Source organism: Manacus candei, unplaced genomic scaffold (assembly GCF_025592945.1).
Source record: "Manacus candei isolate 608988 ecotype Guabito, Panama unplaced genomic scaffold, ASM2559294v1 h1tg000056l, whole genome shotgun sequence".
Classification (NCBI taxonomy): Eukaryota; Metazoa; Chordata; class Aves; order Passeriformes; family Pipridae; genus Manacus; species Manacus candei.
This window is the reverse complement of record NW_026138104.1, coordinates 7,450,339-7,478,143: the sequence shown is the minus strand read 5'-3', so window position 1 is coordinate 7,478,143 and position 27,805 is coordinate 7,450,339. Positions and strand designations below refer to the sequence as shown.

The 27,805-nt window shown below is 38.3% G+C and overlaps 1 protein-coding gene across 4 annotated transcripts in view; it reads left to right on the top strand.

Moving 5' to 3' along the window:
• ARHGAP21 (Rho GTPase activating protein 21) overlaps positions 1-25,751 on the top strand; it is a 110,131-nt gene extending 84,380 nt beyond the window's left edge. For 3 of the 4 annotated variants that reach the window (XM_051802265.1, XM_051802267.1, XM_051802266.1), the window contains 17 exons: positions 10,617-10,775; positions 10,929-11,031; positions 11,120-11,156; positions 11,620-11,745; positions 12,555-12,839; positions 13,955-14,019; positions 14,100-14,248; positions 15,832-15,974; positions 16,076-16,231; positions 16,339-16,417; positions 16,887-16,960; positions 17,046-17,135; positions 19,028-19,153; positions 19,346-19,387; positions 19,715-19,820; positions 21,590-21,621; positions 23,177-25,751. In XM_051802265.1, the coding sequence (XP_051658225.1) occupies positions 10,617-10,775; positions 10,929-11,031; positions 11,120-11,156; positions 11,620-11,745; positions 12,555-12,839; positions 13,955-14,019; positions 14,100-14,248; positions 15,832-15,974; positions 16,076-16,231; positions 16,339-16,417; positions 16,887-16,960; positions 17,046-17,135; positions 19,028-19,153; positions 19,346-19,387; positions 19,715-19,820; positions 21,590-21,621; positions 23,177-24,910 (3,506 nt within the window). In that variant the 3' untranslated portion in view covers positions 24,911-25,751. The remainder of the gene's footprint in view (positions 1-10,616; positions 10,776-10,928; positions 11,032-11,119; positions 11,157-11,619; positions 11,746-12,554; positions 12,840-13,954; positions 14,020-14,099; positions 14,249-15,831; positions 15,975-16,075; positions 16,232-16,338; positions 16,418-16,886; positions 16,961-17,045; positions 17,136-19,027; positions 19,154-19,345; positions 19,388-19,714; positions 19,821-21,589; positions 21,622-23,176) is intronic. The other variant, XM_051802268.1, reaches the window with a different exon arrangement.
• Positions 25,752-27,805: the final 2,054 nt, after the last annotated feature.

Genomic DNA, 27,805 nt, shown 5'->3' with positions numbered 1-27,805 from the left:
AGGGGTTTTTACTGCGGCCAGTGTTATTTAATATCTTCATTAATGACAAGACAGTGGGTAAGATAAGAAACCCTTAGCAGATTGGCAGATAACACCAAGCTTGAGTGATGCAGTTGCCACACCTGAAGGTATCATCCAGAGGGATCTGGACAAGCTCAAGAAGTGGGCCTGTGGGAATCTCCTGAGGTTTAACAAGACCAAGCGCAAGGTGCTGCACCTGGGTTGAGGCAACCCCCGGTATCAATCCAGGCCTCGGGATGAACAGATTGAGAGCAGCCCTGATGAGAAGGACTTGAAGGTGCTGGTTGATGAGAGGCTGGACATGAGCCGGCCATGTGTGCTCACAGCCCAGAAAGCTGCATCAAAAGCAGCGTGGCCAGCAGGGTGAGGGAGGTGATTCTGTCCCTCTGCTCCGCTCTGATGAGCTGCAGTGCTCCATTCAGCTCTGGGGTCCCCAGCACAGAAAGGACATAGACCTGTTGGAGTGAGTCCAGAGGAGGAATACTAAGATGATTAGAAGGATGGAGCACCTCTGCTATGAGTAAAGGCTGAGGGAATTGGACTTGTTCAGCCTGGAGAAGAGAAGGCTTTGGGTGATGTAATTGTGGCCTTCCAGTACCTGAAGGGAGCCTACAAGAAAGATGGAGAGAGAGTTTTTACGAGAGCATGTAGTGATAGGACAGGGGGCAACGGTTTCAAACTGAAAGAGGGTAGGTTTAGATTAGAGGTTAAGAAGAAATTCTGTACTGTGAGGGTGATGAGGCACAGTAACAGGTTGCCCAGAGAAGTTGTGGATGCCCCATCCATGAAAGTATTTAAGGCCAGGTTGGATGGAACTCTGATCAGCCTGGTCTAGTCAAAGGTGTCTCTGCCCACAACAGGGAGATTGGCTCCCTTCCAATCCAAACCATTCTATGATTCTGTGGTTTTTGTAACCACAGAGAAAAGGTTGATTCAGAATATAGTTCTTTTAATACATTTCTTAGAGATGTCTAGTGTGTGTGTCTGAGACTTGCAGCAAGGTTGGAAATATTTTTTTCCTTCTTACACTATTTACTGTAGAGTAGAAAGCAATGCAAAAAAAAGGATAATCCAACTCCCTTACTGAGTTGAATGAACTACCCATAGGAGTGAAATAGAGATGCTTCTTCAATACTTAACCTGGTTGCAGCAAGTCTGACTGCCAGTGCAGCTTAGTGCTTTGGCCAGTACTATTGGGTGGATGTTCTTTCCAGCTTCACAGTGGGTTGTCACATGAAAATGAATCTTAAATGGATATGTTTTAAAAACCTTAACCTAAATAAATATCATCTCGACGTTTAAATTTTTTTAGAAATAAAACAAGTTCATAGTCTCATCCTATTATAGAGCTTTTCTCTTAGGCTTGTAGTACCATCAGAGAAGTACAAAGACTTTTCCTCAGAGGTGCGATCCCATTTTGAAAATATTTAGTACATTCTTACCCTAGAAAAATTATAGGTCACTTCACTCCCCTATTAATTTGTGAATAACTGAAAGAAAATTAGCCAGATAAAAATATTTGACCAGATTTTGATAACACCAACATACTGTAAAAAAAAAAAAAAAAGATGAGTGTTCTCCCTCTGACTGAAAATGATACCTAAGGAAAGGTATAAGAACAGGACAAGGGTATGTGATACTTAATGATGGTACTTTCTATTCTCCAACTGTTTGCACTTTACATCTCGAAGCCTAATATGATTTTAAGTGCTCCATGAATTTCTCTATTCTCTTTTGTATTAGAGTAAAATTTTGTTATCCAATACCTTGATTGATTTAAATAAAGATTTGCCAGGAGTTTCACAGCTTAAACTAAATGGTATTTGTTCACTTTGTGTGTGTGTTTTTCTAAAAACTGTCTCCTGTTGGCTGAATTTCTGATACAAATGTAAGATTTACCAGCATAGTGCTAATCTTGATTCACCATTCAATGCCACTAATAGTTTTATATCATGAGTCATAGAACAGTGGGGGTTTGGAAGGGTCCTTAAAGACTGTTCCAATCCCCTTGCCCATGGGCTTGGGCACCTTCCACTAGACCAAGTTGATCAAAGCCCCAGCCAACCTGGCCTTCAACACTTCCAGGGATGGGACATCCACAGCTTCTCTGGGCAGTGCCTCACCATCCTTGCAATAAATTTCTGTATTGTTTCTATCCTTAGTGCAGTCAAACTACCACAGCAATTTCTGTGCTAGTAATCAGGCAGGTTCTGCTGTTCATCTTGCATTAAGAGCTGATCTTCATACTAGTTTTCAAAAGCAAGAAGTCACGTACATAATTCCAAGTACTTTTTTGAAAGTGTAATGACTTTACTGTCTTGTCTTAGTGAAGTATATGCTTTACCTTTTCCATCCTCCTTCTATGTCTGTATGCCTCTCTCTGCAGGCTCTTTAGGCTTGGAAGATGACATTGTGAATACACAGACATTGAATGCAATTGAAACAATAAAATAAATCGATACACTTGCACACACACCATGAAAAGGGTTACAATGATATGAATAGACAAAAGTTAGGGCAAGTAAGCAGAATTATTCTCATATGCAGTAACAGAACATTTGAAAGAATGTACTTATTCTGTTTTTTCTTCATGAGAAGAGATAAACATCAGACAGAGAGAAATTCAAAACCTCAGACTTCTCCAGCAGAGATCCAGGTTTGTCAACTCCAAATGTATGGATACCTTAAGGGCAAATGGTGGCTGAATACAGATGGTTGATATGGTGTGTTTTAAGGAAACTTTAATTTTAGAAAAAACTGTTAGCAGTCAAGATGCAAATGAAAATCTTTGTTTATTGTGATAATTTTCTTTCCTACAAGTTACTTCCTAGCTATTCCAAACGATGAAAATATAAATGCAATTGCAGTAGAGATTAGAGCTGACAGATGTTCATTTTTGAGGACTATTTCTTCTATTATTATAGTGATAGCATTGGCACAGCTTTTAGCATGTCATCAGTGTTTCTAAGATAAGCATCAGTCTTCAATTTTTTTTCCAGGATTTTACAGTGTGGCCTGCCAAATCACTATTGCTTCAGGCTGAAAATTGCAGTGTTTCTTATCCAAAGAACAATTTTTAAATCATTGTGGTATTCTGAAGTATAGTACCCAAACCACAAAATTACAAATTAGTGTTATAAATACCATTTAAATGCTTCTGTAACTCAAAAATATTTTTTTAATTAAAAGTTAAAATTGGGAGCAATAATTCGTAACATATAGAAGAGTTTTAATTGAATAGAAGCATCAGATTTGTGTGATAATGAGTAATATTTTCAAAGCATAAACCATCCTTACTGGATCGTTATAACTTCAAATGATAATTTCAGGTAATAAGGGCATGCTATCAGGGTTTTTGGCAAAAAAAAGTATATTGGAAATTGCACTTTTTGTTGGTGTAATACTACGGGCAGGAACCTTTAAAATTGCTTTGTATAGAAAGATAGTTATACATTTGTTTAATGCTGAAATAGACAACAGACTGTCATAGATGAGGTTTTCAGAATAGTCTCACATGAAGAATAACCTTGGGAAGCCTTTTCTGTTTGTGTGAAACTCAGTCAGTATCACAAACATATTATTTACATGAACACATTAGCAGAGGACTGGATTTGATGATTCAGGAGGCTTGTTCCAGTCCTGTGTTTCTGGGGCTTAGAGAAATGAATGTGCTCAGCATGCAGACATGTTTCCATTCTATTCTTTTGGCCACACGAGGATAATTACGTAAAGTAGATATATGAAGAAGTTCTTTGTAAAGACAGTTAGTGTTGCCAGTGCTGGAAGTACTTAACTAACAGAAATATATTTTTAAAGGTTCTTTTGAAAAAATAAGGTAACACAGGTCGTGATGAATCCAGGCAGTAGTGTATCTTCTTTCCAAATCGTGTGTTTCCCCCTTGGAAGTCTGTACTTACTGGAGCTTTTACCATTGCAAGTTGAATTATAAGATGCAGCAGCTTGTACTGTAAGATTTGTAACAAGAAGTCCCTACAGTGGGGTATTTATTAATCCTTTGTGCTATCTTGTGTGATAGCAGGGTCAGTTCTGTGTAGTTTATTTTTGACTGAACAATTCGTTTCTGTTTTATTGGTTACTTCCGGCCTTCTCACTATTCAGGTGAAATTGCATACATGGTATTTTTATTTGATTGTCTTTCTGACAGGCTGTTAAGAAAAATGGTCTATATTAGTACGTCTGTGTTTGCCTTAAATTCAACTTCTTCTGGGGTTTCCTTGGAGACAGACTATTTTTTTTAACTCCCTTGCCTGTGTGTGGATGAGGATCCTCTTCCTATCTCTCTTAAGGAAGGGAGATCTGATTCATAGATAGAAACCTTCTCATCTGTGCCTGAGTTGAATGAAGCTAATGGTTTTTAATGACTCTTATAGCCCTTTGCTTTGGAGACAGAAAGCAATATGAGCTGCCTCTCTAGCCTTCTACAGAAGGCCGAGCTTTTTACAAAGATCAATCACTGTTACAATTCCACAAGATCCATGAGTAACCAAAATTGTGTTAAATCCTATGAGGGCATCTTTAAACACATACCTAATCTAAGAAATGGATATGATTTTCAGAAAGCCAGTAATATTTACAGTACAGTTATCTTCTTCAATGCATGCAGTTTGAGAAATTGTATGTTGAGCAATTTTTTTTATTTCTGAGGGTGCATGCTGTCTCAACATTCTTCATGTGAAATTTAAAGCTGTTTCAAGTGTATGTTCCTACATAGCTATTACATTTTTATGATTTGAATCTTTAAATCAGATAATAGTCTTTTTGATAAAATATATACTTGTTGAATTAAGCTTTATAGCCACATATTCACATTGTCCATTTAAATCGAAATGCCCAATTAGTGTTTTAAACAGTAATCTGGTCTGCAATACATTTATTAAATAATGCAGTTCTTTCTTACAGTCTTTCAAGTTGAAATATTGCTTGAAAGACTGCCATGCCCAAAAGGGCATAAATGGGAAAGATGACTTTAGCCTTGGGGAGCTAGTTTTTTCCAGTCATTTTTTATTACCAGTGAAGAAAGCTTTGACAATCCCTGAACCCCCAGGGATTGGAGGGAAAAATCACCTTTCTCTGTTAATAATCCCTATTAAAGCATCCCTGATGGTTAGTCTCTGTACTAAATTTAGTCTCTGAATTTACTTCCCATATGTATATGTTTTGATTCAGTTAACTAAACAATTTCCTTAAATAATGCTCTTCCCAGCTCCCCCCACCAAAAAAAAGAAACCACAAACCAACCAAAACCCAACAGTCTCTACCAGCTTAGATAAACAGAGAGCTCTGATGCAGCTCAACCCACACCTGTCCATCCAACCTGATGAAATGCATCTGAAGATGCTGACAGAGTTGGCTAGTGTCCTTGCAGAGATACTGTCTGTCATCTTTGAAGGATCATGAGGACTGGAAGAAGTCCCTGCTAACTGGAAAAAAGCAAATTGCGCACACTTCTTGAAAAACTATGAGAAGCACAGCTCAGGGAAGGTCGTCAATTGACTTTATCACAGCCCTTAGGAAAATCATAGAGTAGGTCCTCTTTGAACTTGTTTCTGGGCAAAGGAAGGAGAAGATCATTTGGAATAGCTAGCATAGATTTACCAAGTGCTTCACTAATGGGATTGCCTTTTATAGTGAGATGATATCTGTGAAATGGGAGGAAAACACAAGGTGGTCGCCAGCCTTGATGTTAGTAAGGGTTTTGAGCTCTTCTGTGGCACCATCCTTGTGCTGTAGTCCAGGTTGCTGTACTGCTGGATACGTAGGAAAACTGGATCATGAGGTATAAAGGGCAATGCCTAAGGGTTCATGTTCTACCTGGAGGCTGGTTATAGGTGGTGTTCCTCAGATCTACCTTGTTTAATGTTGATGACCTAGAGAGGACATGAAATGCACTTATCAAGTTTGGCAACACCAAAGTACAGGGTGCAGACAGTACATGTGAATATGTATTCAGGAGGACTCATCCTAGAGGGGTGGTCTGATAGGAACATCTTGAATTTCAAGGACATGTGTGAAGTCCTATTCCTGGAATAGTTTAACTTCCTGCAATGATACTGGCACCGCGAGGGTGAGGAAGACTTGCACTATATTGGTCTGCACCAAAAAGAAAGAGCACAGCCAGGAGATTGAGGGAGATCTTCCCCTCTGTTTGGCACTTGTTGGACAAGAACCCTCAGCAATATGGTCTGAATTCAGCACTAACCCTGCTCAGTGGAGGAGGTGGGCCAAAGGACCTTCTGCGGTTTGCTCCCTCCTAAATAATTCTGTTATTCATTTACATTATATTTGAGGTTCTCAAAATGTGCCCCTTTCATGTTCAGGTTATTACTTTCAAACCTTAATGTTTGAGGAACTGTTCCAGGAGATGCAGGTGTAAACAAAGACATTAAATGTTATTTGAGTCATGATAAAATTGTATTGTAGCAACATAGTAGGTTATGATATGGATCTGTGCTTTTTTTCAGAGATATTTTTTGTGTTTTGTTCCTTTGAATATTTGTTTAATACTTGTTCCTTAGTTTTTCATCCATAGAGTGGGGATAATATGTCCTCTCTGTCATGCTTTCTCACCCATGAAATCTTCTGTTTTGAAATCTCTGGATCTGCCTCTGAGCCCATTCTGTGTAAATTTGTGTCTTTGCAGAGTCATTTAATATTTTTCAGGTCACCTACACTCTGTACAGATCCTCCTTCTCTTTGTAGGTCCCTGATCTCCAGCTGCACGGCAATATAAACATACTTTGATGTATGATTTTTCTCTCTGCTTTAGCTAGAGGATCAGTTAGCTCTGGTTGGAGCTAACAAGTTTTCAGTGTCTTACTCCCATAAATGTTTTTGAAGGGCTCTTCCTGAAAATCATTAGTTGCAACTGTTGCATGCTGATGTGTAAACAGAGGTTACAAGAGACATCTCCCCCTTGGCCAGAGATACTCTGTCACTGTGCTGACTTGTATCCAATGGCCCATCTCTTGAGTAGCTCTTTAGACAAAAACGCAGAACAGATTGTATCCATTTCTCAAATGAAAAGTAAAACTTTAAGTAGTCCTGGAATCATAGAATAGGGATCCATCAGGATCATTGAGTTCAATTCCTGCCTCTGTGCAGGACTCCCAAGAATCACACCATGTGCCTGAGAGCATTGTCCAAAACCTTCTTGAACTCAGACAGGCCTGGTGCTGTGACCACTTCCCTGTGGAGCTTGTTCCAGTGCCCAACCACCCCCTGGGTGAGAAGCCTTTTCCTGATATCCAACCTAAACCTCCCCGACTCAGCTTTATGCCATATCCTCAAGTCCTGTCACTGGTCACACGAGTAAAGAGATACCCCTCCTCTTTCCCTCATGAGGATGTTGAAGACTGCAATGAGGTCTCCTCTCAGTCTCTTCTTCTCCAGGCTGAACAGATCAAGTGACCTCAGCTGCTCCTCATACGGCTTCCCCTCCAGTCCCTTTCTTATATTGTGGTGCCCAAAACTGCACACAGTATTCAAGGTGAGGTCTCACTAGTGCATAGCAGAGCGGGACAATCCCTTCCCTTGACTGGCTGGAGATGCTTTTCCTGATGCCCCTCAGGACACGGTTGGCCCTCCTGGCTGCCAGGGCACTGCTGACTCATTTTCAACTTGCCATCAACCAGGACCCTCAGGTCCCTCCTTATGGTGCTGCTCTCCAGCCTCTCGTTCCCCACTCCATACACACAACAGGGTTGCCCTGTCCCAGGTGCAAAATCTGGCACTTGCCCTTGTTAAACTTCATGTGGTAGGTGATTGCCCATCTCTCTGATTTGTTGAGGTCTCTCTGCAGGACCTCTCTGCCCTTGAGGGAGGCAACAGCTCCTCCCAGTTTAGTGTTGTTGGCACACTTCCTTAGCATTCCTTCAAGTCTTGCATCCAGGTCATTAATAAAGATGTTGAAGAGAACTGGGACGAGGGTGGAGCCCTGCAGAACCCCACTAGTGACTGGCTGCCATCCTGATGTTACCCCATTCGCTATAACTCTTTATGCCCGATCTGTGAACCAGTTGCTCACTCATCACATAACACAGTTATCCAGCTCTGTGCTGGACATTTTGTCCAGAAGGATCCTGTGAGAGACAGTAATAAACGCTTTGCTGAGGTCCAAAAAGATTACATCTACTGGCTTCCCTTGATCAATGAAGTGGGTTACCCTATTGTAGAAGGAAATCAGGTTTGACTTTGCCCTCGTGAAGCTGTGCTGGCTGTGACTGATGACTGCATTGTCTGCCAGGTGTTTTTCAATGCTTCCCAGAATAATGTTTTCCATGGAGTCTTTGACCTTTTTGTTCCAAATACTTAAAGAGATACAAGTAATCTGTGAGGTCACAAACTGAAAGTGAATTATTTTATGGGGCTTCTCCTCTGGCTTGTTTGTTCTGTATGCTTTGCTGTATTTTGGACACAGTCATTTTCATTGGTGAGCCAAACACATCCTTTCACATGCTGTGCAAGGAGTTTTGGGGTGAAAATATGTCAATTAATCAAGGAAACTGAAAAGGGAGACAAATACTGCAAGTACTAAGAAGAAAGAAAAACCAAAATACAAGGGATATATGTAGTTGTTTGGGTTTTGTCTCTTACTGTACAGCAGTGGTGGAGTTTGCTGGTGCATTAAATTAATAGGCAGAAACTCCTATGGTGTACATCATGATTTGCTCTATAATCACTTTATATTATGTAAAAGCTTGCCATTAGCTGACCTTCAACCTCTTTAGGGATTGAACAGTTGTGCCTCTCCTGTACCAATGTCATTTGCAGTTCCTGTAAAGTTTGCCTATTTCCAAATTCAATTCAGTTTTGATTCATCTGGGGATTAGATGCACTGTGAAGTAATAATGATATGAATAATTATTAAAAACTGGATTTTCTCATCTGAATTCTTGGATTTAAGTGTTGTGGGAAATTGTATAGTGTTGCCAAACATGTTTGTGTTCACAGCTTGCACAGATCTATTTCAACCACTAGTGTTTTTATAATTTTTGGGAGTAGAGACTGTGATATTTGAGATATGTCTGTTAACATAAATAACAAACCTGAACACTTCCAGTTTGTGTGCTATAAACCAGTCAATTGTACAACCAGTGGTTATATTCCTTAGTCAACCTTAGTTTCAGGGTTTGCTGCTGGGAAGTGTAGATGTAAAAAGACACCAGGACATTGAGCTGTTGTGGTTTTGAAATGGAAGTGTAGCTGAGGTTCTTCCTGTCTTCTAATTTTTGTAGAGAAGTGATTTGTAAATGCTTCTAATTTATCACTGTGGATGCAGGTAAAACATGCAAATTTTTAAATTGTAGCATCACGTTTTGGTGTGATTCTTTTGCTTTCTCTTTCTATTAATGTTTCTAGTTCACAGCTGGGTTTTTTTGGATATGCTTTTTAACTTCAAAAATTTTTACATTTTCCACCACAGACAATTTAGAGGGGTGTTATTGCTAAACCTTCCTGCACTTTGTTTATTGCTGTATTTTAAATGTACATTGCCAAATTTTGATGGTACAAGTGCTGCCTTAACAGAACTGTTAGTGACTGTTGGGAAAGCACAATGCAGCACACGCAGTTGTGTTCGCACAAAGCAAAGAATAAACCTCTGTCTGTGAGTGTTCATTGATTTCAATAGGCTTTTCAGTAGCTCTGCATATTACAATTCTTAGCACCTAGGGTACATTCATATTCATTACGGCAGTACAGTTCAGCCCCTGCTCGTGACTTGATTTTTTTTTTTCTTTTCCATTCCCTCTTCTACCAGAGCATGAAGTAGAATTATCTTTGTAGTACTAGTAATGTGTTCTGGAAGATGTTATGGCTGTTTTCTCAAAATGATTGAAAATGCATCTTTTGGCTTCTTCCATCTTGTAAGAAACATGTTAAATACTAGAAATGCTTAGAGCTTTTTGGAATCTTTCATGATGACCCTTGTGGCTGTTGAGACTGAGAGGTGCTGGGCATGTATGGCATGCAATCGTTTGTATGAACAATTAGTGGAAGAACTGCTTGGTATGTAGTAAGTAGTCCCATCTTTTAAAAGTGTGGATACTTGCTTCATTATTTGAATGTACGGAGGATGGGGGGATTGGTTCCTTGGATGCTAGATAGCTGTTTAAAATGCTCTTTTTGTTTGCTTGTGACTTGGCTTTTTTATTTGAACACTCGTTTAAACCAAATGGCTTCTGTTAGTCTGCCTGTATTTTATTGTAGTTGTCTGTCTCTTGAGGTCAGACTTACTGATATAATAAATGTGGGTTTCGCTTACGCATAGAAATATTTGAAAATAAATATGAGAGATTAGCAAATAATTCCTGTTTCTTTCACACACAACAAAATCTATGGGTTTTGCCTTTATCTCTGATGTACAGTTAACATCCCTATGAAATGAAACAGGCTTCTCTTCATGAAAAAAAAGAGGACATTTGATAGTGTGAATTAATTGGACTCTTACGTTTGTTGGAATGACTTCATGTGTAAGATATCTGATATCCCAATAATGAGAAGTTCAGGCAGCTATTTGGTTTGAGCATTTGATTAATGCATTTAATATGTTAATATATGACATATTACCTTTGTAGATGAACCGACTAGTCCTAGTATTGACCATGATATTGCACACATTCCTGCTTCTGCTGTTATTTCTGCATCTGCTTCTCAAGCACCAGCTATAACAACTGTTCCTCCCAGTCCCACATCTCCAATCCCTTTAATTCGGCGACAGCTTTCACATGATCATGGTGAGCGTTGATTTCGTTCTTTTTCTCTTGCAACTTTTTCCTTTCACACTCTGGAGAATGGGAGTGAAAATTGTAAACTCTTTCTTGCTTGAAATAAATTGCTAAAATGTCATTCAGGTTCCTGCACACTCAAAAATTCCTGTTCGTTTGTAGAATCCATGCGGCCTAGTGTTCTGGATAGCCAGCCTGCCGCAAAAACTGAGAGATCCAAGTCGTATGATGAAGGACTGGATGACTACAGAGAAGAGGGAAAATCGTGAGTTCATGAAAAATACAAGTTAATTTGGACATCTATTTTTGAAGTGTGTAAGATCTCATTTTAACATTTGTTTTTCTCCCAACAGATCCATTAAGCATGTATCTAGTCTAAAGGGGATTAAGGTAGGTAAATATGTATATAGCAACTCATAAACGTTACACAAGTTGTATGAATTATACACCTCCATTATACAAAATGATGTGTTAAACAGACATGAAGTTTATTGGAATTGCTACTCATCAAATTGTTCAACTGTATGCATCGCATAAGTGAACGTGGTTTCTTTTTTTTCTAGACTCATCACATGGTCCTTGATTTTCATTTTCCTCAGTCTCTGTAAACAAAGCATATGTATGGTGGGCTTTTGTGAAAACATACTAATGAGAGTCTAAGACTCCACAAGTTTCTCAAAGTAGTCTTGGATGTGTAAAGTCACTATTGATGTATGGAAACTTTAGAAATTATGTTTTCCCAGAAGGATATTCCTGGGGGCATTTTTAAAGTAAGAAACATATTGAACCTAGGTACTTAGAGAAGTGTGTTTAGAAGTACACTGTGGGGTTCTTTCTGTGATGTTTTCTCTAGGTCCCAGACAGCCAGAAGTCTTCAGAAGACTCTGGTTCCCGAAAAGATTCTTCTTCAGAGGTGTTTGGTGATGCCTCAAAGGAAGGATGGCTCCATTTTCGTCAGCTTGTTACAGACAAAGGAAAGGTACCTGTTGTGTTTGGGTTTTAACCTGGGACAAATACTAAGCTGGTGAAAAAAACAAGATAAGAAACTTGAAGCCTTCCTGGTTTGCTTTTTTGAATTTTTTTTTTTGGGGGGGAATAAGAGTATCAATAAGATTGACAAAATGTTAGACCTGCTAGAACATTGACCTTAGTCAGTTCCTCAGCTTCTTTTACAGACCGCTTTCTAAAACTGTTCTAATTTTACATTTCAAAGCATCTGTGAAGTAAACTAATTCCTAGTGATTAATTAAGTAGTAAAAATCAGTCCCTTGCTACTTGTAGTTTGTGGGGTTTTTTTCCTCTTTACTAATAAAGAAAAAAGGCTGTTGTATTTGTGAATGTTAGGGAGTTGAGTTCAAACTAACCTTTTGCACAAATGTAGGCTAACACTTAAGGAAAATTGGGAGTCTGGAATTGCAGTGATGTGAATATGTGAGTCTGACTTGAAGGCAGTTTAAAAGGCATAGGCAAGAGTCCCCTAAATATTTCTTACTGTATTTGTATTAATGCCTCTCTGAAATTGTAGTCACATTTGGTTTCTTGCTACTCTCATGTGTAAAGTCACACCTAATGGGTGGTCTGGGAGGGCAGGTTATTGAACAATTCACTCCTCTAACAGAGAGCAATTAGTGAATCCTGTGTTTGTGTAGTCTTTCTGCCAGCATTCTTAATAATGGTGTAGATAGGTGGTTAGTCTTTCTTTTTAAAACTTCTGGAGGTACTTTTTATAGTCCTCAAACATCCGCTGTAACAAATAAGCAAACTAACATCTCAGTTGATGTTTTTCAGCGAGTTGGTGGGAGCATTCGGCCATGGAAGCAATTGTATGTTGTTCTTCGAGGTCATTCACTTTATTTGTACAAAGATAAAAAGGAACAAGTGACCCTGTCTGAGGAAGAACAACCTATAAGCATCAATGCTTGTTTGATAGACATCTCGTACTGTGAAACCAAGAGGAAAAATGTATTTAGACTCACCACATCAGACTGCGAGTATCTGTTTCAAGCTGAGGACAGAGATAATATGTTAGCATGGATTAAAGCAATACAAGACAACAGCAACTTAAATGATGAGGTAATCGTATGATGCATAATGAAGAACACGTAGTTCTTGTCTTTTAATTAAAAATTTATTGTGTTTTCTTATAATTAGTATTTGATCAGAAGAAATAATTTGTAATCAACCGATAGACCAAAATGTGTACAGGAACATACAAGAAAATGAGGTGAAAGGCAAGGTAACTGAGTAAATAAATGGAGTTTAAAAAAAGGCAGACATAGTCATACCAGAGAACAGAATTTTGAAATAATTAATGTAATTTCTGATTTGACTAAAGATACACTTTATATTAAACTGATCTTCTAAAAGTCCCTAATATTTTTAAAAAGATAATTGCAGGTTTAGTACCAGTGTGGTCTCTCTTCAGACTTGCGTTGCAAAGTGTTGTGTGCATTAGTATAGCAGGACAAGTTTCTCAGTAGTTAAAAAGTGAAACTTTGAAGGATGCCTGTTTCTCTGATTAAATGCTGATGTTTCTATGAATTAAGTTAATGCTAATTGGAAAAGGCAAACATATGCTATTGTACATAAGGTATCAATATCTGTCCCAATATTGTCCTCAGTGCATTTTCATTGCAGTGATGAGCAACAGAGGAATATTTTCCTTTCTGTGGTCATGCACATCTGCTCATATTCTAAATAATTATCCAAAGGAAAATGGCTTAATAAGCCTTATTACATAAGTGGATAAAAGCACATTTGAAGTCATGGCTGTTTCAGCTCTACTTGTAGTAGCAATTAGTTATATAAGTACTGTGTGCACATAGGACTGGATTTTTCATAGTAGTATGTGTTGACTTGTGTTTTTCTATTTCAACTTACTTTCAATTTAAGAGGATTTAATTTTATTATATTGCTTTGAAAAAAAAAGTCTAAATAGCAACACTTAATTTGTAATTACTCACTTTAGTTTTCCTCATGGTTTTTAAATGTTCTGTCTTTACTCTTCTTAAGAACTGCCTGTTAGTATGTTTGATTTGGTTATAGGCTTGTTTTTTTTTAAATGAACTGAAATGTTGATTTTTTTAATATGCATTTGGTGAGTGGAAGAGTTATTCATATTCTGAAAGGAAAAAAATATTTTTTTCTGTTTTATAAGACTGTAAAGTAGTTATCAATTCATTTTATAGGATACTGGTGTTACTAGTAGAGATCTAATTAGTCGAAGGATTAAAGAATACTCTACAATGATGAGGTAGGTGAATTTTTTGTTGCTAGTAGTTTTTGTGGAGTCCTTCTCTAGATCTTTTTACTGAAGTAATATATCTTGTTTAGTTCTTCAAGCAGCAAAACAGAGCCATCTCCCAAAACACCTCGCCAGAGTCTAAGTATCAGACAGACTCTACTTGGAACTAAAGCAGAACAGAGGACTCAGAGTCCACATTCTCCTAAGGATGAGTCTGAAAGGAAGCTTCTTACTAAAGGTCTGTATGTTTTATGTATTTTTTTAGTTCCTTACTGCCCTAGTGCAAGGCCATCGAGGTGTCCTTCTCAGTTTTTTTGAATTCATGAATGTACAGATGCAAGCCAAGTATTAGATAGGATTTTTTAAGCTGCAACTCTAATCACTCATATCTTGTAACCACTTCATTTAGACGTTACCTTAAGATACGTTTCAGATCTTCTCAGGCCCCTGAAGCTTTTTATTTCAGTCCCTTTTCAAGAGAGTTTGGGGGTTTTTTTTCCCCTTACAGCTCCATGTAGTGTTAACAGTAGTAAAATACATGTGTTAAGCTTCTTGTGAGCAAAATTTTGCCAAACTTTGGAAATAATTTTGTGTGTAATTCATACTTTTGTCTCCAGCTGACTTGGAAGTGATAAGGTAAATTTGTATTTCAAATATGCTCTTAAGAAACCAAAGTTTTTCACTGAGGTGTTTTAAAAGTAGAGGAGAACAGATTTTTTCACTGTCTTAATCTTTAAAATGCAGGAGTGAAACTATGCTTTCTTTTCCAGAACAAAATTACTGCCTGCTGAGTTCTAAAAACGTCCAGTGAGCTGGCACTGCAAACTTGAATCAGTGTCTGAACTTCATCAAATAATGTCACAAACTACTCTTTTTTTTTTTCTTTCTTTCTTTCTTTTTTTTTCCCCCCCCATATAGTCTGTAAACATATGGTGTTTCAGACCAGACTTTTATTTTAAGACTGTTGTATGCAAATTCAGGCAACTGGATTAGCAATCACTTTTGATCAACCACTTTTGAGCTATTCAGTCTTGAATTTAAGCTGTGAGTGAATTCTGGTTTTTGTTCCCAACAAATGTCCCTTTGCTCCTGCTATGCTACACATTATGTAACTAAATTGCACATGTTGAGTAAATGTCAGATCTACTGAAATAATATTTCCAGAAAAAAGAAGGAAGTAGTATTGTATTAGATGACTTGCAGTGCAGAATAATTGGGAATTGCAATTTGCTGCAAGAATTGTATAGGAGAGGTAAACAAACCAGCTGAACTTCTAATCTGATTTTTGGATAGAGAATGCTTTTAAATGAGTCATGTTTGGAATGATTTTGTAGTGACTAAAATCTGGTAATTTGTGAAAGAGTGAGTAGGTCTGCACAAGTGTGGGTGTGGCTGTAGAGTTTGATGGGTATTTTGTGCAGCAAAATTTGTAATTCAGTAGAGAATGTTGTGCTACCAAACGTAGATTTTATTTTTCTTAGATGTAGTTTATATACCTTTAGTCTTTATGCACCTTTAGTCTTAGAATGATGAAATTCCACAGCACCATACAGCTACTTGCTTTTCTAAGTTTGGAGTGTGAGTATGTTCACATTTATCTTTTGCACCACAGAAGAGTAACAGAAAGTATATTTAAGACAAACTAATGTTTATCAAGTTGTTGTGGAAAGCCAGGCCAGTAAAAGGTAAAAATGCAGCAGGTGTCACTTGCACTTTTCAAATCTGTTAACCTGTATTGACAGTCAATTTTGTGATTAAATGTTCTTATTTTTCTTCTTTATTTCTTTTTTTTTCACTATCCTAACCAAAAAAAAAAAAAAGATGAGACAAGCCCACCAAAAGACAAGGGGACATGGAGAAAAGGCATTCCAAGCATTATGAGGAAGACATTTGAAAAGAAGCCATCTGCTGTAGGAACATTTGGTGTTAGATTAGATGACTGCCCCCCAGCTCATACCAACAAAGTATGGAAGTACAATTTTTCTTTCATTGTGATTTTAAAATAATGTTTTGATTAATTACTTATATATATATATATATATATAAAATTCTTCTTTTTCTTCAGTATATTCCACTGATTGTTGATATATGCTGCAAACTAGTTGAGGAAAGAGGTCTTGAGTACACAGGTATTTACAGAGTTCCTGGAAATAATGCTGCCATCTCAAGTATGCAAGAAGAGCTCAACAAAGGAATGACTGACATTGATGTTCATGATGATGTAAGTCTTCGATCACACTGTTTTCATGTTAAAATCCCAAAAACTTCTGGTTGTGTTGTGACTATAGAAATATAAAGCATGTCTGACTTTTTCTTTTAAATATGTAGAAATGGCGTGACTTGAATGTGATAAGCAGTTTGCTGAAATCCTTCTTCAGAAAGCTCCCAGAACCCCTTTTTACCAATGGTGAGTTGTTTTCCTTGCAGTTTTGTCTTTAGGAATTGCTGTTGAATAGTTGTCTTACAACATTCAGACGATTTGAGAGAAAATCCAGTGGAATCATCCCGACTCTCCAATGAATGTTCTCTTTCAGAGCATAAGAATGAGATGTAAATAGAATTTCTCTGATGGTGAAGTAATGATGAATAATTAAAAAAAAAAAAGGGGAAAAATTTTCAATTCTACTGTTGGAATACTGTATGAAAGCTGGGGGGGTTTTCCCCCTACTGCCATTTTATTATATTATATATAATACAATGGGCTAATTTATGACTTCCAGAGGTCATTCTTTTCATATGTTACCTGTGTTCATGGGGCAGTGGGGCTGGGAGGTGGGGGTGTGTATGCATACATATATAAATATAAAACCTAAAAAATATATATATATTTGTGTGTGTATATATATATATATGATTAATTTCTGCTTTTTTAACAGACAAATATGCAGATTTTATAGATGCCAATAGAAAAGAAGATCCTGTTGAGCGTCTGAAAACACTGAAGAGACTGGTAAACTGAAATAATTTGTGTTGTAAGTGCACCACAAAATTTGCATTAAATGTTTAATATTCTGAATAGTGATTGTTTGTTTCAGATTCATGATTTACCTGAACATCATTACGAGACTCTCAAGTTTCTTTCTGCACACCTGAAGACAGTAGCAGAGAACTCAGAAAAGAACAAGGTATCAGAAACAAAAATATAATGTATTTTTGTTTGTTTCATTAAGTATTATTTTTGTACAGGATTATTTCTAATTGAGGGGATAATTTATTGTTGTGGCTGAAATTAAGACTTTCGGATTAGGCTAAGTACTGCTACAAAAATACACACCTGCTTAATGTGAATTAGGTTTTTTCAAACTGGTATTAATTCTTGTGGGAATAACTACTTACATCCTAATTTTATCCCAAGTCTGTAAACTTCAGTTAGTCCAATCTAGACACCTGTAAGAGGGTGCCTGGGCAGGGCACAGGTGAACAACCCTGTTGACACACCAGGCTTTGTGTGAAGCCTCACTTCTGGACACTTCAGAAATTTTTAAGACTAGGACTTGCTGTAGTTACTTGAATGTTCTACATTCTATGTTCTACCACTATAGGGTCTTTTTCCACCACTAAATGTAAGTTTTTGTCATTTTTGTGGGGTGGGGAAGATGTAGTTTGTGTTAAATGCTTCCGTGTGTGCTGCAATCCTACCGTAAATGCAAATAACAGTATCCCCTTTGTTTAGCTCTCAGGGAGGGGTAGCTGAGTGCAAAGCTGTCCACAATATGGGTGTGCTTATGGATGCTTATCTCAGGGCAGGTAATGTGGTGGCTTGTTACTTGGCTACCCATGTGCAGGGTACAGGGAAAAAAAATATGTAATTGATGCTCTATAGAGGCACCTATGACCAATCTTAAATCATTTAAAATATAAGAATAATTTAAAAGATCAGTTGAAATGAATATATGGTAGATTTCAACATCAGTTCTGCAAATAATACCTTCCAGTTAAATATGAAAGAAAAATGTGTGTGTTTATTAAAAAACAATTCAACAAATTATAAACTTTGGTGGAATTACAGCTGACATTATAATGAAATTATAGTAAGTGTAATTTTTAAGTGCAATGCCTAAAGGAAGCTTTTTTATCATTTTACAGTCTTGGTGTGCTGTATAAATGTTGTTAAATACTGTTAATATTGTAGAATATATAAGGCTAGAGGAGTGAGGTGATGTTATAATTGTATGACTTGCCAAAGGACACAATTCAAGTCAAGGAGAGCATCAGGGGCCTGTGTCATGTTTGCAGCCTACTTCTGGTAAGCACAATGACCTTGCCTCCTGTATATTATTGGTCTCTTCTATACCAGAACAGTAAACTATAAATCAGAGAAGTAAGCAAAAATAGAAGGTAAGTATTCTGCTGTTGCTTTCTTGAAATTATTTGTCAGAGATGTAACACTAGTCATATACTTAATTTACTTTTAATCTTGTGACATGGTCACATAACTCATAGTCTGTCTCATGAATAGATGTGTTGGGTCTATGATGTTTGTTGCTGCCACTGCCTCCAAAGTTGGTGCAAATTGAATGAGGTCTTTGTCAGTAGACATAAAACAGTATTTGATTACCAGCCTAATTTTTTGTGGTTCTTGTAAACATTTTCAGGAAAAAACCACAGAGAACTACCAATGCCTTTTTAAAAAACAAAAAATTCTTAAAACAGCGTTTCTGAACAGAAGTGTTTCTACATGGGAAGAAAAACAATTCCTCCCGAAAGTGTAAAGAATATTTTCTGTGCTTGTGGAGCCATTTGCTTGCAGTGGGTTAAGGAAGGTTGGAATTTTGAATTGCAGAAATGTCGGATGTATTTATTGCTGCTGCACGTAGGAGAGTTTTGGTGTAGCATAACATCCTATTTTGGTGTAGTGTAACATCCCACCTGAGTCAGTAAGGTGTTTTTAAAAAAACTTTTTTATGTCTTTATTTTAAATGGTTCTCATATATTAATAGTTATATTAATTTACTTAGCCCATATTACTGTATTTTCTCATTATTAATGTATGATGTGGAAATATTTCATTTCTTAGATGGAACCAAGAAACCTGGCAATAGTATTTGGTCCAACACTTGTGAGGACATCTGATGATAACATGACACACATGGTTACGCACATGCCAGACCAATATAAAATTGTAGAAACACTCATCCAAAAAGTAAGTGGATGCATTTCATTATTTAAAAAATAAGATTGTGCACATATCAACCGGCTTTTCTCTCATTGGGCCAACTTGGGTCTGGTATTTATCCATCAAAGTGCCATTTTTAGTAATGTCTGTGTTAGATTGTGCCACTTTTGGGGTTTGTATTTCCTGTGGGGTTTTCACCTTTTTTATTTTAAATTGTAGCATGACTGGTTTTTCACAGAAGATGATGCTGAAGAACCTCTTGTAAGTATTGTGACATAAATACTTGTGTTCTAATTATCTTAGTTTAGAATCTGCTTCTGCTGCCTCTAGAATGTCTGTATATTTCTTATTACATCCCTGTATGGTTTGCTCTTCAGAAGCACATTTGTAGCTTTCCAGTCCTTGCAGTAATGAATTTTATTTTTTTTTTAAAAAGCAAGCCATGCATTTGTTTTAAAAGCATAAAGGAAAATAGGACACGCTTTCCTCGTGTTCTTCAGGTGAATAATGAAGTTTTCTAAATGCTGTTGAATCATAATGAACTGTTTGTGAAACGATGATGAAGAGATCTTTGTTTATTAACTATAGACAGCAGTTCAGGAAGAAAACACTGTAGAATCTCAGCCAGTGCCAAACATAGATCATTTACTCACCAACATTGGAAGAACGGGAGTATCTCCTGGAGACGTATCAGGTAACTCTTGCCTGGACAGTGTTAATCCATAGGCTACAGTAACCTACTCTGTTAACTCACTGTAACTCTCTCTTCCTATTTTCTTGTACTAATAAAACGTTTTCCTCTTTTCCGAAAGACCATTAACACTTCCGAAAGACTTGAACTGTTGATAATCATGCACGATATAATTTGGAAAACTTTTTTGTATAACAGGAATTTAATCATTAAAAGATGAGGTTTGCACATACTACTTTATTTATTCACAGTAACCCATGCAATCATCATCGTGAGGTGAAGCAGATATGCTGCTGTAAAGTGGTTTGTTGTGATGGCAGAAAGGCTGATCTTCGGTGGTGGTCTAATGTTACTCCTTCCCAACGTTAGGAATGCAAAAAACTGAGTTATGTTTTCTTGTCAAGTGATGGACACTTGAAGTATGTTGCAGTATGTCTATACTAAAGCTGATTTCCTTCTGTTTATAAATGCCATCCTCTTTTGTGGCTAAGGACAAGCATTACAGGCTCTTTTTTGGTGACTTTTTTCCCTCCTCCCTTCACTATGCTATTGCACTAACCCAGCATGTTGTATCCCACAAATGTTATCCCTCCGTCTCTAGCTTTTTTTTCAGTTTTCAAAGGGTTGTTCAGCACTTACTGAAACAGTCACTTTGTACTGATGTTGTAACAGGCGAAGTGGGAGGAGTCTATCACACGGTGATGTCATTAGTGGATTCTGTGATGTCACTGATGGACAGCTGGAACTGTAGGAAGAAGGAGGACTGTTGCCCACACTGTAGCTGCCTTGTCTGCAGAAACCCCCGTTTCTTGTAAATGGAAAAAAACCCGAGTTGATCTGTGCTGTAAATTTTCTTTTAAGAGTATTTTAAACAGATCAATGCTACTTTTTAAAAGTTTTTCTGCTGTTTCTTGTTATCTCTGAAGCAGACCCTGAGGAGAAATAGCATGGTATGGTCTACCAGTCTTTCTAGTCATAAAGCATTAGCCATGTGTCAAAAAGGGGTGTGGCAGGGGGCTCAGCTCTTTCTTCCAAGGGAGAAAGTCCCTAAAGCTGGAACACATCCAAGTTCATATTTTTTAGTCACTGTGCTAGCCCCTTCCTACCCCCTTTATAATTGTATAATCTTGGGTTTTGCGAGACAGTAAAACTATGGTGTCCATTTTTCATTTCATAAAAGCGCTTGTTATGGAAAAGTACAAAACTGGTAGCTGCTGAAATCTAGCAGATTTTAAAATAAAATTTTACCTAAGTAAGAGGTGGAGGGAGTTGTATAATTGGGGTTTTACACACAAAATATTACTTAATTCCTTTAAAAACTCACAAAAAGAATATGAGTACAAGAACCATGATTTGTACCTAGGAAGCCAGCTATACTAAGACACCCAATATTGCTTTGTGTATCCTGAATCTCAGGAGACTACACAGTGCCATCCTGAAAAGGTCTCTCAGCTGCGGTTTTGCAGGGGCTGTATACTTAAAGCATTAAATAAACATTAGTATTTCTGTTTTTTATTTAGAAGAACAGGGCTCCTTTGCCATTCCTATCATTGAGCTGGTTCTGCCTACAATTCACAGCATCCTTTCATGGCGGTGGCTTTCTGTGGTGCAGCTTGCATCTTTGTGAGCTCTGACTATTCACTCTGTTCTGGTTTTTATTTGCTTCACATCTTGTTCTGTGCTTGTCTTTTTCATAAGTCCAGCATTGTCTGTAGTAACAAAAAAAATTGCACAGAACTGAGCAGAGTTTTTTTTTTTTCATTTTTCCACAGATTCAGCTACTAGTGACTCAGCAAAATCTAAGGTAAATCATTTTGTGATATGATATAGTTACAAGCTTCTGAATTCTGTTAGATATTTGCTTGCTTTATTAAATCACTTATATGTGGATGTACTGTAGAGCTTATGTAGAATTTCTTGAACAAGTGATAATACTCGTAACATAGTTTTGAAATATTACACTGGAAGAGTATCACTTGTGTGCAGTCAGCTGCATCTACCAAAGCAGTCAGCTGCACATATCGACACCTTTGTTCCAAACCCTCACAATTGTGAGCACTTATCTCCTTTTTGCATCTCATTTAGTAGAGGTAAATGTATATAATATGTTCCCTGTTGTTGGCATACTGCTCGCTCACAGCCAGTATTTATGCTTCGCTATTTCACTGAGAAAAGTGCAATACTTAGAATTCAACCTGGTCTTCTTGAGAAGGAAATAGCTCCTCCCTTTTATAGGAAGGCAAAGGTTGTAGTTAAAGGTTGCTCTGCAAAATCTCCCTAGGAAGTATTGCTGTGCTTGGGAGGACAACCGTGTAGATGATGGGAGTAATACTGGTTCAGGGTGGGACGTCACAAAAGTGGGCATTTGTTCAGTCCTCACTTTAATGACAAAGTTCTCATCTGACATGCAGGCGAGTCTCTGTCTCTGGGGCTGTTCAGTGATTCTGACACTGGATGTCTGTAGCATAGGGTGACAGGGCAGCACACAGCTGACCTCAGCTGTGAGCCCATGGCACAGCTTTATGCTGGTGTGCATTCAGGTGTGTCACTGGTGCCCCCCTTTGGGCTGAGAACAGGACTCAGTGCCTCCTTCTGGCTCATCGTGGAGATGCCAGCACAGCTGCTCTGTGAGGGTGTTTGGTGGCTGACCACGCCGCCTGGGGCACTGGGGCAGTGAGTAGGAAAGGTACATAGCTTTGAAGTGGCCAGGTGGTAGTGCTGTCATGTAGTGAAAATAGTTTTTAATTCATAAAATGGAATCATTTGGCTTGTCCCTTTATTGCTTCTGTGCAATTCTAAAGGTAGATAGATTCCTCAAAAATCAGGAAGAAGTTTATTTCTGTTAATTTTCTACATTTGTACCTAAACTAGAGTTTTGAATAGCATTCATTTTATTGGAAGTAACGAATTGATACAGTTTAAAAACTCAGTCTGAAAGGTGAAAGATGAACTGAGAAACAGTTTGATAAATTAGCCTTTTTGTATAAGTTAGACCTTGAAAAAAGAGCTTGAAACCACACTCTTGGGACCTCACATGTGAAGCAGTTTCTGTGTCAAACTGGTCTTGAAAAGGTTTCTTACTGCAATAAGGGCCTTCTTTATTAGTCAATCAAAAACTAAATAGCTGTATACACAAACCTAGTCTTTTTTAAGTTGAAGGGACTCAGATAAAAAGTGGAATTCTCAGGATGAAAATTGACTTCTTGGGCAACGTCATTTAGACTACAGAAAGAGCATGGAAATGTTTCCTGAATAAAGACAGACTTTATACTGTGAAGCTCAGGATGTGCTCTAAACAGTGTCAGGCTAACAATTTTTCTTTGTGATTTTTAATTATGCCCTCTCCCTTTTTTTAACAGGGTTCTTGGGGTTCTGGAAAGGATCAGTATAGCAAGGAACTGCTTGTGTCCTCCATTTTTGCAGCAGCTAGTCGCAAGCGGAAAAAAACAAAAGAGAAACCACAACCAAGTAGTTCAGAGGATGAGTTGGATAATGTGTTTTTCAAGAAGGAGCTTGCAGAGCAATCTCGTGGTGACACAACAAAAGAGGACACAGCTAAAGGGGAATACGAAAGAGAGAGAGAGATAGGAAGAAAACAGAGGATGTTTGTCCTGAAGGAAAAAGAGAACAGCAGTAAAAAAGATGTGAATGTTGTAAAGGATGAAAAGAAGTCATTAAAGAAAGAAAGTATCCTGTCAGAGGAACCTTCACTGCCTTACCATGAAAAATGTACAAAATCATCGAATCTCAATTGTCTGCAAACCATGCAGAAGAATAACCCAAAAATGCCTATTTCACAGTCTTCTTCCCAGGTTGAGGAGACAGTGTCTGACTCCGGCACTATGCTAAGCACTTCCTCCCAGGCTTCCCAGCACAGATACTCATGCAAAAAAGTAGCCAGCCCTGAAATTAAACACAATGAGTTTTTAGCAGCTGATGTCAGCTCCATCACCTCAGATTATTCAACTACTTCATCTACTATGTATCTGACTGGTTTAGATGCCAGTATGCTGAGCCCTGAGGTGCAGTCAGTGACAGAGAGCAAGGGAGAAGATGCTGATGATGAGAGAAGTGAATTGATCAGCGAAGGGCGTCCTATGGAGACAGACAGTGAAAGTGACTTCCCTGTCTTTGCCACCAGCGCTGCTGCCGAAAGGCTTTCCAAAGGGAAAGTTTCAGAAGTGGTGAAGACCAGTCGGAGGAACTCAGAAGAAAGCGAAGTAAGTTGTACTGAGGGAAGTTCCACACCAAAGTTAGAGAGTCGCAGACTTTTTAGCTCACACAAACTTATTGAATGTGATACACTCTCCAGGAGAAAATCTGCACGGCACAAAACGGACAGTGAGGGTTCAGGGGATGCAAAGAGCGAGAAGGACTTGCCTACTGTGACCAAAATGTTTGACATCATGAAAAAAGGAAGATCGACAAGCAGTTTAGCTACATCAGCCAGAAGTGAGGCTGACAAACAAGAACCTACCTGGAGACTTAAAATTACAGACAGGTTAAAGCTGCGACTCAAGTCATCTGCAGATGATATGTTTGGAGTTGGGAATCAAAAAGCTAATTCTGCAGAGACTGCAAAGAGAAAAAATATCAGGCGAAGGCACACGCTTGGAGGACAGAGGGATTTCGCTGAAATAAGTGTCCTGAATGCTTGGAAAGCTCAGGAGCCAAGTCAAAGTAGAGAGAGAGAATCTGAGCTTTCAGCTGTGACTCGGTTGAAGCCAAAATGTCCAGCACAGGACCTCTCAATCTCAGACTGGCTTGCACGAGAACGTTTACGCACTAGCACAACTGACCTTAATACGGGTGAAACTGGAAAGCCCAGACTTGAGAACACTAGCTTAGCAGATGTATCAAAGGTAGATCTGCCCTCATCTGCAGACATGCAGGCAGATGAAGGCAGTTCTTCCAGCAGCTTGACTTTAATTAATAGAACACCACCTTCGGGACCATTTCAGCCACTAGACCAGGTAAATGGTGAAAATTATCAGAATATGAACAAAAACAACTTCAGCCCAGCAGTTGATGCCCATCCTCATAAACTGTCTGGGACCCAAGTGGTTCGATCTCGATTCTACCAGTATCTTTGAAACAGGAAGGTATGTCCACTGCAGCAATTCATTAACTTACTGTTACACTTCCCAGTAACTCTGTGTGTGTGTGTGTGTGCGTGTGTGTGTACATATATATATATATTTTCCTGTACTGTTGTTGTTATGCAGCCTTCATTTGGGCTGGTTTCATCAATATGCTCTGTGGAACGTCTTCACAGTGCATTACCACAGCCAGAAGAACACTAAAGTTAAAGTATATATATATATTTTAAGAAAAAATATATTTGATGGCTGCATACAAATGTTGAACAAAGCATCTGATGCAACATGCTGTGTAGTGTATACATGGTTTTCTGACTGAGAGTTGGCCTGGCATTAGTATGCAGGAAAATTGTTCTTTTGGTTTAGTCACTAACAAGTGCCTCATCATAAATTCATTTGGTTTGTTAGGGTGCCATATTGTTAAATTAGAGAAACTTATTACAAACAAATGAATGCATTTTACTGTTAATGAGTTTCATTACATTTTACAAATGTTAACACAGGTGGCTACAGAGCTTCCATTCCTTAGGCATTCCAGTAAATATTGGAGTTTTATATTTCCAATTTTAATACAGATTTTGAGTTTTATGTGACTTGAATTTCTAATCTTTCTGTAAAATAAGTAACTTAAATGTACATATTACATGTGTATCTTTTCTTCAGATACCAGATTTGATATAAATGTTGTAACATAGGCGTGTAGATAGTGGATACTGGATGGAACTGGTTTCTTTTATTGAGAATATAATTCTGCATGAAGACCTAATGAATCCAAACCTGTATCATGCCTGTGTGCATACCCACTTAAACACTGGAAATAAAATCGTTTTGGTGACTCTTTGTGTGGTTCAAATTCTTTCTGATGAGCTGTTCTAGAATGTCGCATTTACAAGTTGCATTCGGCAAATGCTCTCACCAACCCTGCAGTTCCTCCTGGATGAAGTACATTTCTCTTCAAACTTTTGTTTGTGGGACAACACCGTGGATTTTAGCATGTGAGAGAGATTCAGTTGGTTAAATATTTTCATCTTGATACATAAGTTGCATCTAAGGTATGTAGCGAGTTGATTTAATGTGCAGGTTTTGCAGCCCTGAAAAAAAAAATGTCCCTGATCATCCTCAGGACATAAAGAGTGAAGATCTGTATCTGCCAGTCAGAACAATACTGTAGTTTGGGTCTTGGACTTTTTACAGTTTTAACTACAAAGATGAGTTTCTGCCTTAAAAGCCCTTCTCTGTGTGAGCTCCATACTAGTTATTTTTTTCTTCTATGTTCTTGGACACCTACTTGAAAACAAAACAGCTGTTCTTTACTTTGGGTACCCCCATATCTTACACTGTTGCTTGCTTGGCAGAGGATTAAACCTGTGTCAATGTGTCCAGTTACTGGGAAGAGAAGGAATTGTGGTACTAGGATGTATTGGCTGACATGTTTTTAAGCAGACCTCGTTTCTTTCCCATGCTTTGATGTACTGTGGTTTTGACCCTTGTGAGGAATCATTATAAGAATTGGCTGCGAAGAAAAGTGTCAGGTATGACAGTTGAGCTCTGAGGAAGTTCTCAGCACATAATTGGGTCCACCTAGTACCAGGTCCCATAAAAATGGACTACATTCTTATGGTGTCCTTGCAAACTAAAGTGTCTTTTCCCCCAGAGTGAACAGGAAGCGGGTGCATTAGATGCATTCCTGTGTGCCGTGTGAGGAAGAAAGGGTGTGTTTTGTGAAACTCAGAGTAACCAATGATGATTTTTGTTTCAGTCCTAATAGTAAAGTGTATTTGAACAAGAGGTTTCAAAATCACAACAAAACGTTGTCATGCCTCTGTACTGCTGTTCATGAGCAAGCATACACTGTCTTTTACTGGAAGTGTATTTTGTCCCATCATTGCTTTCAGATGCTTGTCATAATGTGTACTGAGCACCCACAGTAAGGTACAGGGGTCTTCTCAATGAAGCAGTGTACTTTACAGAGGTACACAGGGGTGTGGGGCTCTGCATCTTACTCTGATTTGACAACCATTTGGTGAATCAAGTTAATTTTCATTTTGTTGTGTTTATAGATGACTGATAATTTTAATCCTGAAGCTACATGCATGGCTGCCAACGTTTATGCTTGAGAACACAGAACTTTTAGTGTATTGACTCAAAAAGAACACATCTTCTGAAAAATTAGGAACTTATTAAAAAAACCCCACACCAAACAGGAATTGCATTGGCTGACAATTCTGCAGGTACAAATTTAAGGCCTTATCAGCCTCCGTGGTATTGTCTGTGCTGCACTGGCAGCGTGGATGCTGCAGGGCAGTTGCAGAAGGAGCTTGGACGTAAGTCAAGGATATCCATGGGGATGTAAGAAAGGGATTACAGTCATTTGGACCACCACTGCTCCACCCTTTTCAGGTACATCAGCTCTTGAAGGAGATGACCTGGCAGGCAGGGTGGGAGGGAGGGAAGCCCTGAACTTGAAGGGGAGATGCAGGGAGCAAATCCGTAAGGTGCATGAGGGAGAGGAGGTTACTGAGCTCCACCTTAAGAAAGCAGTGTGTGACTGCATATCTGAGTCTGAAAAAACACTGATGCTTTTTATGCTCTTTAAAGACTGGAGCCACCTTAAATTTCAACCATTGCGGCAAGAGATGACAGATATTTTTAGCAGTCATTGCTATGCTCTGATCTTAACAGCAGCTGCTTCAGACCCTTACCTGTAGTGCTTTTTGACTGTATTGGGTTTTATTTTATTTCTGTTCCCCCCCCCCTTCTGTGGAACGGAAAGATGACAGTCTGATTGACTCAAGAAGGGAAGTGTGTGCATACAGTAGGCTGTCCTGAAGTAGATACTGTTAGTGCCACTATTTCCTCTAGAAGCTGGATTCAGTGGGCTGGGCAGTC